Source organism: Alosa alosa, chromosome 11 (assembly GCF_017589495.1).
Source record: "Alosa alosa isolate M-15738 ecotype Scorff River chromosome 11, AALO_Geno_1.1, whole genome shotgun sequence".
NCBI classification, from domain to species: Eukaryota; Metazoa; Chordata; class Actinopteri; order Clupeiformes; family Clupeidae; genus Alosa; species Alosa alosa.
This window is the reverse complement of record NC_063199.1, coordinates 20,049,951-20,065,604: the sequence shown is the minus strand read 5'-3', so window position 1 is coordinate 20,065,604 and position 15,654 is coordinate 20,049,951. Positions and strand designations below refer to the sequence as shown.

The 15,654-nt window shown below is 40.2% G+C and overlaps 2 protein-coding genes across 2 annotated transcripts; one reads left to right on the top strand and one right to left on the bottom strand.

Moving 5' to 3' along the window:
• Positions 1-459: 459 nt before the first annotated feature.
• calml4b (calmodulin-like 4b) lies at positions 460-11,698 on the top strand. Its single transcript, XM_048256553.1, has 6 exons — positions 460-601; positions 1,219-1,277; positions 1,389-1,419; positions 3,991-4,131; positions 10,377-10,565; positions 11,440-11,698. The coding sequence occupies exons 2-6, from the start codon at positions 1,275-1,277 to the stop codon at positions 11,544-11,546; spliced, it is 471 nt and encodes a 156-aa protein (XP_048112510.1). The 5' UTR covers positions 460-601; positions 1,219-1,274; the 3' UTR covers positions 11,547-11,698.
• A 1,547-nt stretch (positions 11,699-13,245) lies between these two features.
• On the bottom strand, positions 13,246-15,120 carry rxfp3.3b (relaxin family peptide receptor 3.3b). The gene has a single exon (XM_048256552.1). The coding sequence runs from the start codon at positions 14,991-14,993 to the stop codon at positions 13,773-13,775; it is 1,221 nt and encodes a 406-aa protein (XP_048112509.1). The 5' UTR covers positions 14,994-15,120; the 3' UTR covers positions 13,246-13,772.
• Positions 15,121-15,654: the final 534 nt, after the last annotated feature.

Sequence of the window (15,654 nt, the reverse complement as noted above, 5' to 3'; positions counted from 1 at the left end):
TAAGTTTGGTAGCGCGCTATATAACGGTGTAGGCTACATTATAATGTTTACTTGAATTTTAAAAGCCCACAGGGAGATTACAAATAAAACAGCAAGGCAGATGAACATACACAGAGAAATAACTCTAGAAGGCTAGCCTAAACTCCCCCCAAGCTGCAATGTCTGCCATGCCAACTAGGCTACTGTTTGGTCTATTCTGGGTTTTGGGATCATTTTTGTCCTCAAAGAACATATCACGTAACACCCCCAATTATCACCACTTTTGTTCAGAAATTCTAAAACAACGATGTTTTTTAACACTTCAAAATAACATTTGCTAAATTAACCTTACATTTTTCAGTAGCCAAAGGTGTGTAGATTTGAACAAAATATGGTTTGGTTCTTAACGGGAGCATTTACTGCCTGAAATATCCGATTTAGTTTAGCCTACCACGCTCGGAGTTATAGTGGCCTGATGGGTTGCCTATTTACGCCGTTTCAACGGCACATGAACGTTTAGATCGAGAATTCTCGTCATGAAATGAAAATTCCACTGGAGCTCCAAGCGGTTGTGTACACACAGCCTTAGCCTGCAAGACCGTTTACAGCTCTTCGAGTCACGGTAAAATGACATTTTTGGTACATAGCTAATTTAGATACACCTATGGTGTGGGTGGTTGCGTTACTTTATGAGTCCGCCGTCTTGGATAGAAATGGATATTAAGTGACACATACACGCAAGACTGCGGAAATACGGGACCGACGGTAATAGGGGGAGTTCCGATAGCACCTTAATATTAATATGAATTGACCATTTTTATCAGAGCTACTTCTCAAAAGTCACATTTATTTCGAGCGGATTTTTAAAATGATTGTCCTTAAACTAGGCTAATAAGCAATCGAAATTGGAATGATGGTAGGCATTTCACAAACCGCAAATGTTTTCAGTAGCCTTATCTCGAAGGACACTTAGTGATTGAACGCTAGCCCGGCTTCGAATATGTGCTGCAGAGGCTGCAGAGTCATGCACTTCGAGTTAGAGTGTTATCTCACACGGTTGGCTGCTGTTCAGTTAGCAATTTGAGCTTTGACGGTGGCATCTGACAGCCGTCGCATCCCCACTGGGACTCCAGACTCCGTGCACCGGCGGACACGTGATAGCCTACTTGGTGTCACGTTTGCATTGCTCATGGTGACGGCACCTCGTTATCAGTTACTGAACCTCACATTATTATACAGGTTTTTCCCAAGCCTGGTAAGTCACAGGAGGAGAGACTGCACCGACTCAGAACACCATGGTAAGTAGGCAAGGCTACAGTAGGCTACCATTTATTTTTTAGTTTTTATCTTAAACCAAGTTTGTGGGGTTTATGTCCGATGTGTGTGAAGTTTCATCTTTATTCCCACAGGCAAAGTTCCTGTCACATGATCAGATAAACGGTAAGATTGTTTTGTCGGATAAAAGCGGAATATTATATTCACGTTGGTAAACTATGGTCTACGTAACTGTTGCTAATAGGCTACTGCAGATCCAGGAGACAACTTTATTATGTTTGTGAATTGTCTTTATAATCTCTTGAAATTGTGCTACAGTGCCTCGCTGATTCTTTCATGCTAGAGAGACCACAAACAAGGACAAATTGTTCCTCAGTGGCATCGTGGCCAAACTGCACATTGAAACTGCAAAAGCACGGCCTAATCAGATTTTTAAAAGGGCTTAGGCTATTTGTTTTTTTTTTGTTTAGTTTATTATTTTTTATTATTATTATTTTAATAGCCCTATTGTTTTACTGTTATGTCTATCTCTGTAATGTGTCGTTAATATGTCGTAATTTTATATTATGAGTCAAACAGCATCTTAGCCTATAATTATGTCATAGATCATAGATCACCTGGTAAGGGTGACCATGCCTTTTCTGCCACTGCCCCTCTGGAATAGTCTCTCATTTCACAGTCAATCATGTCCCACTCCCGCCATTGATAGACTTTATTACAGTTTTTCTCAGTGGCTTTGGCACATTTCTCAGATTAGAATTGAAATTATCCTGCTTGTTCAAACTCCATGTTATCTTATCACTTGTGCACATCATTAAACCAGTTTCTCTCCATCTTGAACAAACAGCAATGCTTTAGTACATCCATGCAACTGCCATGATTTTGTAGAAATGTCTGCTGTTTTTCATTTCCAATAATGTCATGTTGGTCAAAATGCACTATACTGGTTCCATGCTGAATAGTCCTACTCATAAAAGGAATTGCCTTATTTCATTGCTTGAGTAATTACATGCACACGTGCTGAACTAGTTGTCATAGTTTGTCTAGCATATACATATATGTAACCTGACAGATAGGAACGTCAGGATATAGAAAGATGTACAGTGTTGCGCAGGTCTGACCAAGGTTTTTTTTACTGTATAGTGGTCATTTTTCATTTGCATAATACTGTAAAAGCCTTTGTTTTCATACTGTCAACAGTAAAAAAAAACTTTGAAACACTCTCTTGCAATCGACCCCCTCCACACACAATAATGTGAAACATTGTAGTTTTGAAATAGCTATGCCACATAGAAAATAGTGCTGCCTTGCACATTGTTCATTAGAAAATATTCACTAAGTAAACTGTAAAAACAGATTGACTATATTGACATAAACAATGGTGTAAGGATTTGTCATTTTGATTGCACTGACAGTTTCATTTGTATAAATGCTTGCTCGGACATATAAAAAGCATTTTGAGCAAGATGGTTATGGTTATGGGATTTGGCAGATGCTTTTGTCCAAAGTGATTTACAAATAATAATAATAATAATAATAAAAACAATACCAATAGTTAAAATGAACAGTGAACAGTTTTAAAATGTTGCCAAGGCTACATTAAACATTAAAGAAAATAGCAATAATAAACAATCTCAATGCAATATCAATGATAGCCTAATGAAAATAAAGAAATACTATAGTATACAAACTATAACTCATAAGAATGCTAAGATACGTGCTTTTGCAGGTAATCCAGTTTGCACTAATTGTTTTAAGAAATGCACTGTTGCAATCTGTTGTGCAAATGTTAATTATGATTGGAAAAATGCACCAAAGCGTCTTAGAAAAACTGTAATCCCCAAAGGGGAAACTAGTTTTCTACCAGAGATGGGAAGTGACGAAGTACAAATACTTTATAGTAGAACTGTACTTGAGTAGCATTTTCAGGTATCTATACTTTGAGTATTTTATTTTTCAAACAACTTTTTACTTTACTCTCTTACATTTTCAAAGAAGTATCTGTATTTTGTACCACATCAGAGGTCTATGTGTACAAGTAGTTCAAACTAATATTAGAATAGAATATTTAATGCAATCATATCTGACATATACTGTAAAGTTTCATTGTTAAACATTATTTCATTGAATTTCAACTTTCTACTTCTTTTAATTCAATTCTAGATCCTATTTGACCTCTATTCAAAGTTAATTCAAATTCAAGAATTTAATTGGAATTTAGGAGTCATTCTCAATTAAATTCTGAATTTTGCACAACCCTGGTGCTAGGGGCAGCACCAAAATAGTGGTTACATGATAATGGAAAACTTTGTTGAATTCAGTGTGTGTACAGACAGCAAAACATAGTTTTCCTAGAAGGTGTATTCTGCCAGTGATCTTACCTCAAACAGAATGTTTGTTTCTTTGCAAGCCGCTCCTTGGCTTGGTAGTAGGCAACAAGCTTGCAAGATTTTTTTTTTTTTTTTTTAAAATGCCATAGGGACTGTGTGGTTGTAAATTAAAGCATAATTCCGGAGCGATTTCAACCCAGGGTGTAGATTACGCTGCTAGATTACGAGAGCTAGATTACGTTGACCAAAGGAGTACCGAATTTGACTGGCTTCAGCACTTCCAGCCAAAAGCCTAACAGTGAAAAAAAGCTGCAGCCCTGTTCTCAGTTAGGAATGGATGCAGATAGCTTGTCTTACCTTAATGTCTTGAGTAAGTTTGCCTCCTTTGAACATTCTGCTTTCTTAGAGTTCAAAGAGTGCTTCTCCCTGTATGACAAAAAGCACCAAGGCAGAATCCAGGCCAAAGACCTGCTGACGGTGATGAGGAGTCTGGGAACAAGCCCCACCTTCAGTGAAGTGGGCAGACATCTGCAGATCCAGAAAATAGGTAGTACAGTACTGCGCCAGCTACTCCTTAAACACTCTACTACTCTACTAAACTATTCTTTAATACACTCTATTCCTCACTGTTATTAAAACACAGTGCAAGCTCCTCTATGCCTTAAAGGGATATTCCACCATTTGGGGAAATACACTCGTTTTACACTTCCCCTTGAGTTAAACTGTTGAGTTTGACCTTTCCCCAGTTCATCCAGCCGTTCTCTGAGTCTGACAGTAGCACTTTTAGCTCCAGCTCATTGAGTCAGATTAGACCGTTAGCATCTCTCCTATAAGCCCCTTAGTACTCTGAATGTTTTAATAATATTATGTCCTGTAGATGATGAACTCCCCAAATACCTCACAATTTCATGTTAAGAAGCATTAAAATGACAATGTTCCATAATTTGTGCACACAGGTTTACACAGAGTGATGAATACCCCTACCTACCACCTCTGTGATGCTCTTTTTCATACCAAACCATTGTGAAACATTCCTCCTTTTGTTTTCTTTATCATTACACAACTTTCCCAGCATTCTGTTACCCCCGTCGCAACTTTTTTTGAAACATGTTGCTGGTATCATATCAAATTCAAAATTCACATATATTTTTCATGAAATAGTCAAATTTGTCATTTTCAACATTTGATATGTTGTCTGTGACCTTTTTCCAACTAAATATGAGTTTAAGAGATTTGCAGATTATTACATTCTGTTTTTATTTACATTTTACACAAGGTCCCAACTTTTTCTGTTTTGGGGTTGTACATGCGGGAGACTTTAAATCACCTGATGATCACTGACTCTTCGTACGGAGATAGAAGACCCTGTTAGCGTTATCTTGAACTACATATCTTATACTACATATCTTACATATCTACAGTATTGTCGAATAACGCTAGCACTTATAACACTGTTTTCTGAAAAAAAAAGAAGTTAATATAGCTGCAAGCAGCAATGAGGGGGCCAAGCAGTGAGATCAGCAGGCCAGATTTGCCATGTAAGTCAATGTCGTTGCATCAGACATATAGCCTTAAGCAGTCACAGCAAGTTCCATGCCATACAACCCAAGATTGGCTGAGTTACAAGGTCAAGTTTCAAGTGTCGCCGCCCCCTCCCCCAGCCAGCCCACCGCCGCAACCGCCCCTGCCCATCCCACCCCGTCCCACCCTTGCATGCACACATTAGAATGAACTAGATGGAACTTGCTGTCATCAGTTTCACATCAAAAATAAAAGATTGACTGAGATATGATCACACTTGCTGTGATTTAAACACAGAGGTCAAAAATTGACGTCATAGGGTGTGTTGAACTCGGCTTGGCCCAAGGATTCCAATGATACCTCATTTTGCCATTCGAGTCAACAGGTCAAAGATTACGATCCGTCAACACAAGTCCAACTTTGGCCTGTTGGTGGCTAAACGAGGTGCCGGCATGAAACTTGGTGAAATGAATTATTGGACTGTCCCCAATTAGTGTGCCAAATTGTATAACTTTTTACCAGACGGATCTATGGGCTGCCATTGACTTCCATTGCAAAATAATCGCATCAGCAACTACTGGCCAAAATGCATTTTTGTCAATTACGGAGCCCCTAGAGGTCAAATGTCACCAAATTTCTTGAGCGTCCTCCCGATGTGGTCTGAGGTACGTGTACTAAGTTTGGTTTTTGATACATGAAAGCGTTGCTGAGATATGAAATCACTTCCTGTTTGGCGGCTTAAGCGCAAATTTTGATTGGCTGGTACAGGCCAAAGCTTCTGTCAATTGTTCCAGAAAGCAATGCACTCATCAGGCATGGTCTGAAGATGGTCTCTGCCAATTTTGGTGAGGAACAGATGAATTTTGTGACCTGCAGCGTATATGTGTTTTTGATTAAATCCAATATGGCGGCCGAATCAATTACGATGACATCACAAGTTGGCTTAGGTCGGCCTAAGGACCTCAACAGTATTAACAGACACCACTAGTGCATTTTAATTCTAAACACAACTGCAGCTACAGGCCAAAGGCATGTTTCTTAATTACAGCGCCTCCTAGAGGTCAAAGGTCACCAGATTTTTGGCGTCCCCTGATTGGGTCCTGAGTCCATGGACTAAGTTTGGTTATGATAGATGAATGGGTTGCTGAGATATGAGCTCACTTCCTGTTTGGCGGCTTCCCCAAAATTTTGATTGGCTGTTACAGCGAACGGTTTTAGTTCGAAGACGAAAAGGAATAACTTTTGTGCGGCTTGGTCTGAAGAGCATGTGTGTCAAGTTTGGTGACGATCGGACAAAATTTGTGACCTGTGAAGTTTTAGTTTCACTTTCACTAAAATCAATATGGCGGAAAATCCATCATGGCGGAAAATGACGTCATAGGGTGCGTTGAACTCGGCTTGGTCCAAGGATTCCAACGATACCTCATTTTTTGACAATCGGGTCAACAGGTCAGAAGTTAAGATGCGTGAGCATAAGTCCAACTTTGGCCTGTGGCTAAAGCACTCAAGGTGCGGTATGAAACTTGGTGAAATTAATTATGGGACTATCCTAATCAGTGTGCCAAATTTCACAACTTTTTCACCAGACGGTTCTATGGGCTGCCATAGACTCCAATGGCGGAAGAAAGATGTTAAATAATAATAATAATAGTAAGAAATCATAGAAACACAATGGTGCTTGGCTGCTTGGCCCCAATTACACTGTCAATATCTTGTACAAGACGCGATAGCCTGGTGAGTGTCGACATCACAGTAAAAGAAGCCCTGACTGACGTCTTCACAAACGCAGCTCAGTTAATCCAGTACCTGGGCCCAGTTTCCCGATAACCCGGAGACACGCTCTTAAGAGGGTTTTCTACGATTCATCTTACGATCGTTCATTTGGTTTTTCCGACTGTTTCCCGAACATGCTCGTAGCGTGAACGCGCGTGCACTGATCTTAAGATGCTCTTAAGGGGAGCTGTCCACGTTAATAGTTCTGAAATATTCTGTGATTTGATGGTGATGTCAGGTGACTGCACGTCACAGCTATAGGCCTACCGTTTAAACTTCGGATCTAAATTGGATTATGTATTCTAAGTTGTAATTTCTCTTTATGCTTTCGGGAAACTGGGCCCTGGCCTGTAGACTTGTTCGCAATTTGGTGTTGGGGGAATTTATCACTTGAACTGAGTTAGTGGGTCCGTAGACATGAAAAATTACCGAGGTGCTCGTCCGCCATAGTGCCACGAATTGCGCAATGGTCAAATCAAATATGGCCACCATCGGCTATGATGAAAATTAAACTTTTTTGTTTCTGAATGTATATACACATGTAATACCTCCATTTAGACTTATTATGGTATGTGGAATTCATTTTTTATATTGTTATGACCATATTGGGTGATTTATGACCTTAAAAGGTCATGGTCAAGGTCATTTTTCTATTCTGAAGACCTTGGCCAGGAATAAAAAACAGATGCAATAAGTCTAATTCTACTAAATCTGACATAAAACATTCATTGCTAATATTGTTTTTAACATTAAGGATTATATTTGACATTGAAATGTCAATGTCAACATAATTGTTCAATAACTGAATTAAGATTTCTTTCTTTATAGTCACTTTTATTGTATTTTTCCCCACAATTATTTGTTTTAATTAGAACAAGACACGAAGAGAAGAAACGTAACAATTATAAACATTCCCTTTGAACTTTTATTTTAATTGGGTGTTAGTACAATGATATAAAAGAAAACAATTGGGTGCAAATAAAACTATGTAGCAATAAAAGTGATACAAAATAACATCATACCAAATTAAGTAAAAGTGCACCATATAGTCTGATTTCTCTCAAAGTGTACTGTATGTGTGCAAGCATTTTAGATGGGTTTTTACAGGATGCTTTTTCCATGGCAGAATACAGTGCATGAAACTCCAGCAGCACGACAGACACATCGACGATTGTCACACTTGCCTGCACACTTACATACTGTGAGACTGTTCTCTCAGTAGAGGCTCTTCATGTGTGGGATGTTGCTGCTGTGGCTGCTCCTCTGCTAGCTGGCTGTACTTATCCTCCCCCTGTGTGGATTGTTCATTATCTTCTCCCTTTGTGGAATATTGCTGCTGTGATAGCAGTTCCTCTGCTGCTGGCTGATTGTCCTCATCCTGTAGAGGCTGGAGAAGCTTCTCTAGGTCTCTAGCACTGCTTCTAAAGAGGTTGTGCTTGGGGACCTTGAACAAAGCTGCTAAGAACGTAAGAAGAGGTGCTGGCATCATTGTTTTCTGTCATGATGCTTTCAAGTCAGGACTGTCACAGAAGCTGTCTTGCAGACCAAAATCAACGTCCAGGAGCACTTCTCTCAACTTGGTGCCTGCCTCTCTCATTATGTCCTGATTCTTCAGCTTAATGTCAGATGAGAAAAAAATGTCAGATTCATTCATCCTACTGTTGGGAGCGATTGTGACCAATTCTCCATAGTGATCAAGGATCAGCTTTTTCATATCACGGGTCTGGAAGGTACCTCACCTTCTTCCAACAGGCTCAACGCAAACTCCACAATATCACTCACAGTGCAACACTCTCCCTTCACCAAAAGCTTGTCAATATACTGTATTTTTGCATGTAGTTCTGGTGACAGAGTTCTGGCAAAATCAATCTGCTGATATGACTGATTTAATAGAGCTATCTTCATCGTCCCTCAGTCGATCCGCAATTCGTGTGAAAACTACATCTTGGTTATGCTTTGCTGCAGCAAAAAGTTTCTTCGCACTATCATACTCACAAATTCTGTACTTGTCACGACATTTCTTGTGTTCCATATATCCACATATAACACAGGGCAATGTTCTTGCAGCCTTGTCAGAACTTGGAGGTGCACAAGGTGTAACACTTCTTCGTAAGGTTGTTGTGAATTTAACACTTGTAGAAGCCTCATCTTCTGTCTCACACACCTTAGATTCTTCAATTCTTTTCTTCTCAATAGATATCAGTTTACGAGAATGAGTGTATGACTTGTAGCATTTGTTGGTATTATGGTAAACAAACATGCTATTATCATTATCCACATCATCATCCCCCATCAGAGTTTTGATACGATTTGTAATCACATCATCACAGATTTTAGCAACTTGTTTTATTCTCTCACATCCTGTCTTTTCACTTGTTACAGGCAATTTATTATCTTGACAGATGATGCATAACATTTGATTAAGATTGTCCTGACCTGCCATTGAAGCAACCAAATTCAAGCTTTTGGGACCTGTGGGGTATACTACGATATGCACGTTAGACATATCTAGGCTTTGAGCGCAACATACCTCGCTAACCCACTAATCGAGATTCGTAGTATACCCCACAGGTATTTTAGAATGCTCCATGTTTATCAATATGTGCGATGGCTCAATAGTGAGACAAAACTTTAGAAACCTTGGAACTCTTTTAAATTTGACTACTGGTAAAATACAAGAAAAGTCAAACCTTGTCTTCTTTTCTTCTGTGAACTCTGTCTAGTGGTGTACAAATACACATTATAAGGGCAGACTAAATTTGAGTTAGTTCTCATGTACATGTGTAATTCACTGTTGATCAATTGGTGCAATGCTCAATAGTGAGATGAAAACTTTGGGAACCTTGGGAATCTTTTGATACTCCTGGTAAAATACAAGAAAAGTTAAACCTCGTCCTCTTATTTTCTGTGAACTCTGTCTAGTGTTGTACAGATACACAGTATAAGGGCGGACTGAAAATTGCAGTTGGTTCGCATGTCTTGAGATTCTTCAGAAAATGACCTTGACCATGACCTTTCAAGGTCAAACTCACCCAATATGGTCATATCAATGGCAAAAATGAATTCCACATACCATAATTACTCAAAATAGGGTATTACATGTGTAAAGAAACAAAAAAGATACATTTTCAACTTCGTGGCACTATGGCGGATGAGCACCTCGGTGATTTTTCATGTCTAGGGACCCACTAACTCAGTTCAAACACCAAATTGCGAACGGGTCTACAGGCCAGGTCCAGGATTAAGTGCTAGAATGTAGCATCAGCCACTCTATGCTTCAGTGCTGTGAAACTGCATTACTGGCCACTATATTCCTTAGTGGTTTTAAAATACAGTACCAGACACATTATGTTTACTGTCTGTCTGTTCCTGTGTCCATCTGTCTGTCTGTCCATTCATCTATACATCGGGTGTCTGTTAAGCGTTGTGTCTGTCTGTTATTTGTTGTGTTAATTATACGGCTGTATATTGAGCGCTGTGGCTATCCTCTGTCCATAGACAGGAACGGTGAGCTGGACTTCTCCACATTCCTGACCATCATGCACCGGCAGCAGCAGCAGGAGGACCCCACAGCGGAGATCTTGGAGGCTATGAGGATGATTGACAGACAGAGGCGGGGCTACATCCCTGCCGCCGAACTCCGATCCAAACTCACTAGTTTGGGGGAGAAACTAACTGATCAAGAGGGTAAGTTATGCACACACACACTTCCAAGGAATTCCCCAAAAAGATATATTTAAAGCTGCAGTTGGCAAGTCTGACAGATTGAGGGGACTTAGCCAAAATGTTTAATGTTTACAACTCTCTCACAGACTGTGATTGACAGTCAGATCTCACACAGCCTTGCTCTGATAAACAAATAACAGGCTCTAGGTGGAGGTGGAAGTGCAGTTTTTTTTAAAAACCAGCTGATTTATGTTGTTCTGTCGGAGCAAATATGATCAAAAAAATCTTGCCAACTGCAGCTTTAAATGTCAGTCAGAGAAGCAGATTTATTTTAAATAATTTCTTTGCGCATCCCACATTCTGCATTCACTCCAGCGAGTCAGGTGAAATAAATGTTTTTAAAGCTGTCATTACCATAGGCTATTTGGTACAATATTTACCTTAGGACTAGGCTACAACAAGTCGCGATTTCCATTTTTTTCCGTGCAGTGGATTAGGCTGTCCAACAGCTCGGCTGTTTTCATGGATAGTTACAGGAATCCACTCCATTTGTTGTTTTAAATATCGTTGCTTCTTTTAACCTAGGTTTCCCACGTTTTCTCCAAAGTGGTTCAGTTTGTCATTTTCATTTGCAGACGCGCACATATTGAATGGGCACTCATACTTAGTCTGTGTTTACCTAACCATGGACCAGAGAGTGCCTGATGATGATTACAATCACGCTTTCCTAGAGCTCCACCTACTGTATTAACACTTCAGTCAGAATTACTGCCACAAAGTGCCTGATTTCACCTTGGTGTTTTAATGTTGTGTGCTGTGCATTGGCTTGTCTATGCGTTTTGTGTTTGATGATGTTGATTGAGTGACCGTGTGTGTTTGTGTTTCCTACTGGCAGTGGATGAGCTGTTCGGGAGTGCAGGAGTGGCCTCGGATGGTTTCATCCACTATGAGGAGTTCGCCAGAACAATGGCCCGCCCACCCCTGCCGTCCAGCAAACGCTGAGCCCCGAGGCAGCGGGGGGCCCTTTCAGACAGGTCACTGGGTACACTGAGTTATACATTTATACATGTTCTCATTGTTATGGGACATATACTCCTGCCTCCTCTGTGACTGTCATTGGTTTGGTGAAACCAAATAAATTCAAAATGACTGTGCATCGTGTATGATAACCTGGTCTTCTTGTTGAGATATTTTATCTTTTTAAATGTGCATTATACTGCCATCTTGTGGTTCTCCATATGCACTGCTAATGCGCTTTATCACCCGGAGAGAAGAAATACTCTTTTCTGATTGGCTGGTATGGTGGCTATTAATTCTGAATAACGGGACACCTATGAAGTAGATCACGTTCCATAACAATTCTTATGAATGGTAACTATAACAACCATAGCACATCCATGCAAAACATTACAAATTACATGATTACAATGGGAAACATAATTAGAATAAAGATACTATGGAATACATCTCACAATGAGTAGTTCACCATCATTTGCAAATTGGTAATGACTGATAAAAGTGATAGGCGAGAGGCAAATATGAAGCACAGCTGAAGACGCACTGTCACGAGATGTAAGCAACTCCTCTGCAGGATAAACGTTTTTTTATTCAGTCATTCAAACATTATTGGGGTAAGTGTTGCTTTTTCCAGGCTATGTTTTCGATGGTAACCCATTGTCAGGCAATAGTGAAAGTAATTAACTGTGTATAACTGTTTTGTTGTTGACTAACACCACGGTGAAGTTTGTTTCACTTTGCCAATGAGTTCAAATAATAGACGAGCGCAAATGTGTGTAGGCCACACTCTCAAAAGCATGGTTTAGTGGAATAACTGTTCCATACAGTCTCACATGCACGCAGATTCCTTCAAATACACAGCTGACTATCAAAATACCGATGCGCTGTTTAAAGTTGCGCCAAGCGCCGGACGTTTGATAACGCTTCATAACTACACCACACCCAATGTGGACTGGACAACCCACGAAATTTGTTTAGACTTTTTGCCAGTGACCCTGCATTTTAGACTGTCATGATAGGGCCCAGAATCTCTGAATTATCTGTGGTTGTGGTTTCTTGGTTCTTTCAATGCAAATGTTAATGGTAAAGTTCTTGATTACAATCACTCAAACTTTTAATCTGATTCAACAAAATATCCCTCTGGCTGTTCACTCAGACTGTTGGTTCAAAAACAAATGGGAAACAAAAAAATGGCTCAAACTGAGCCACACACTCTATGAGCTTATCAGTCTCTTGGCCAAACAGCAGGTCTGAGGTCAGTGAGACAGGGCTGTCTGGGATGAGGCCTGTACCTGTGAACACAACTGCTGTGCACCTCATTAAACTCGTCCTATAATCTCAGTGACTGTCCAGTGATCTGGTATGTTGAGATGTGCATATAACTATAAACTCCCCTGTAAAGGCAGAGACTGCCCTAAGAACTCTATGACTGCTACACTGATTTGGGTTTGGTGTAATAAACTCCCCTGTAAACTCAGTGACTGCCCAGTGATCTAGTATGTTGTGGTTTCCTCAACATGTGCCCTTTGCACTGCAGATGCACACATGCAAATGATCCCTGCGATAAAGATCCGCTCGTGTGTATGTGCGCATGTGTGCACACATGTATGAGTGAGTAAAGAAGTCCATTCCACTGATAATGAAATGTGTAATATAGCAATCAGATGCGACTGTTAGCGCCAAACAATGTTTAAAAAAAAAACTTTATTACCTTTTACAGTCCACAAGGCCTGTGTTTACATTCACCTGCTTGTCAACTATGTTCAGCTGATAAGATCCACAGAGACGCTTGAGACAATTATGACAGCTAAAAGAAGAATATGGTAGCCTACTGCTTGAGCTGAGTTCAATACTATTAATTTAACAAGAGAAACATCTCAGCACAACCACTATTTATCATAGATGTCAATATTTTGTTTATCATAGATGTCATTATTTTGTATTTTAGTTAAAATTGTCCAATATTGCTCTAGAGCATAGCTGGGTCTGTTGCATTTTCGGTTTTATAAATAATCAAGCTATACAATACATTTAAGCTGAAGCTCAAGTCTTTTTCTTTTATACATTTTGGCACAAGTGGTTCACCATTCACCATTTCCAGTAAACCTGTGCTATTCGTGTACAAACTTGAAGTTTGGCTGTTTTTTTTAACCCGAAGAGGCATCCCGTCGTGACACAGAGTTTCCATCTCAAAGCGCGTGGCTGATCAGGTCAACGTTGCGCGTAGCACTGGCCGCTCTCCACAGATAGCCCGCACTGTTCGGTTTCAATGACATTTAGCGGGATACTTGCTTGAGTATTGTCGTTATCGGCTTTCAGAGTGGCGGAAAATGGTCGAATGTGACTGCTTTTCGACACTGTAGTTGACGATATCCTCCAGAACAAGTCCTTAAGCATTTTCCGAAACTCTCTTCTCATAAGACAATATAAAACTGGGTTTAAACAACTATTGGCATGTGCAAGGCAAATAGTCACCGGAAATATATATGTGTGGACCATATAGTAGGCTTTATCCCAATGAACCAGATTGAATTTGACTAGTACTCCCCATAAAGTTATAGCATGATTTGGCATCCAACAAAGAAAGAAGGAGAGCACTACGATAGTAACAGATTTGGTGACTCTGGACCTTCGTTCGGGGTGATTGTTATTCATGCTTCGCAAGCGGATGAAACGTAGAAGTAGTATATAGCAAATAGAAACTATCAGCATGGGAAAAACAAAGGCTACGAGGATTTTCTGAAGATGATACAGAGCAAGCCAGCGATACCCCTCGGGAAATTTGAGAAGACACAGCTTTTCCCCGGCGATATTTGTAACGGTGGAGAAGAAAACGGTTGGTGCCGTAGCTACAGTGGCGGACATCCAGAGAAGCGCGCTCACCCACTTCACGGAACAGGTTTTGTGCCGCGTGCTGTCTTTTAGTGCCGAGGCAACTGACCAATACCTCGTCACACTCATGGCCGTGAGAAAGAACACACTGGCATACATGTTCATGACAGTTACAGACAGAATAATCTTACACATAGCGTTCCCAAATGGCCAGCTGAAGTCCAGGACGGTATCCACAGCCCAAAAGGGTAAAGTTAAAACAAACTGAAAGTCTGTCACTGCCAGGTTGAGAATGAAGAAATTGATTGTTGACCTTTTCCTTCCTTGCCGAACCTTCATCAGGAAAAATACCAATAAATTCCCCACTAACCCCACCGCGCACACGACAGAGTAGACAATGGAGATCATGATCCTCAAAACGGGACTACTGTCGGCCGTCGCATCAATATCCTCCAGACTGCTGAACCGGTCCAGGTCTATGTCAGATTGGTTGAAAGGGATTCCGGTGGTGTTTAAAGATTCTCCCATTCTCTCGGATAAAAAGTCAAATCCAGACACTTTCACAATCACCACGCTGTAAACCAATAAAGTGTCACCCATTGCATTGCTAACGTAAACAAAATGCAGGGTAACGGAGACTTAGCACGATGAATGTATTTAAACATACTTCGACTCCATAGCAAACTGTTTTGAGCCATGTCTACCCTTTGCTCTGTTGTAAGATCGATGTTCCCTCAACTGGCTGCACTCTCTCAACTACTGAACGAGGAACGCCAGCCTCTGCAAAGGCGCGATTGGTCAGTGAGTCACAGAAGGTGGGGATAGCCTATCTTAAAACAAAAAAAAACATTGTTTTCAATTTTCAAAGTTTCCTTGTTATTCTTTGATATACTGATTATTTGTCTGTGCAATGGTCTGAAATCTTTATTGCAAAGGTGGTCTGTAGGCTATTATTACTGAATTACTGACAGACAACAAGAATTCCAGGCGCTACAGATGTTTCCATGATAGCTTGTACTGACTAAGTTGGAATCTATCTTTTTGATGATTTCTGTGTGTTTACCTGGACAGGGCTCCTGCTTTGTAGTGAGTGCTCTAATTGGACTGATGAGTATGTTTCCATATCACATGGCACTCTCTGTTGACACAGATGAGACATGTAGATAAAAGTTAACATTTTACATATAAATTAAAGGGATAGTCCACCATTTGGGGAATTACATTTTCCACCTCCCCTTGAGTTAAACAATTGATTTTTACC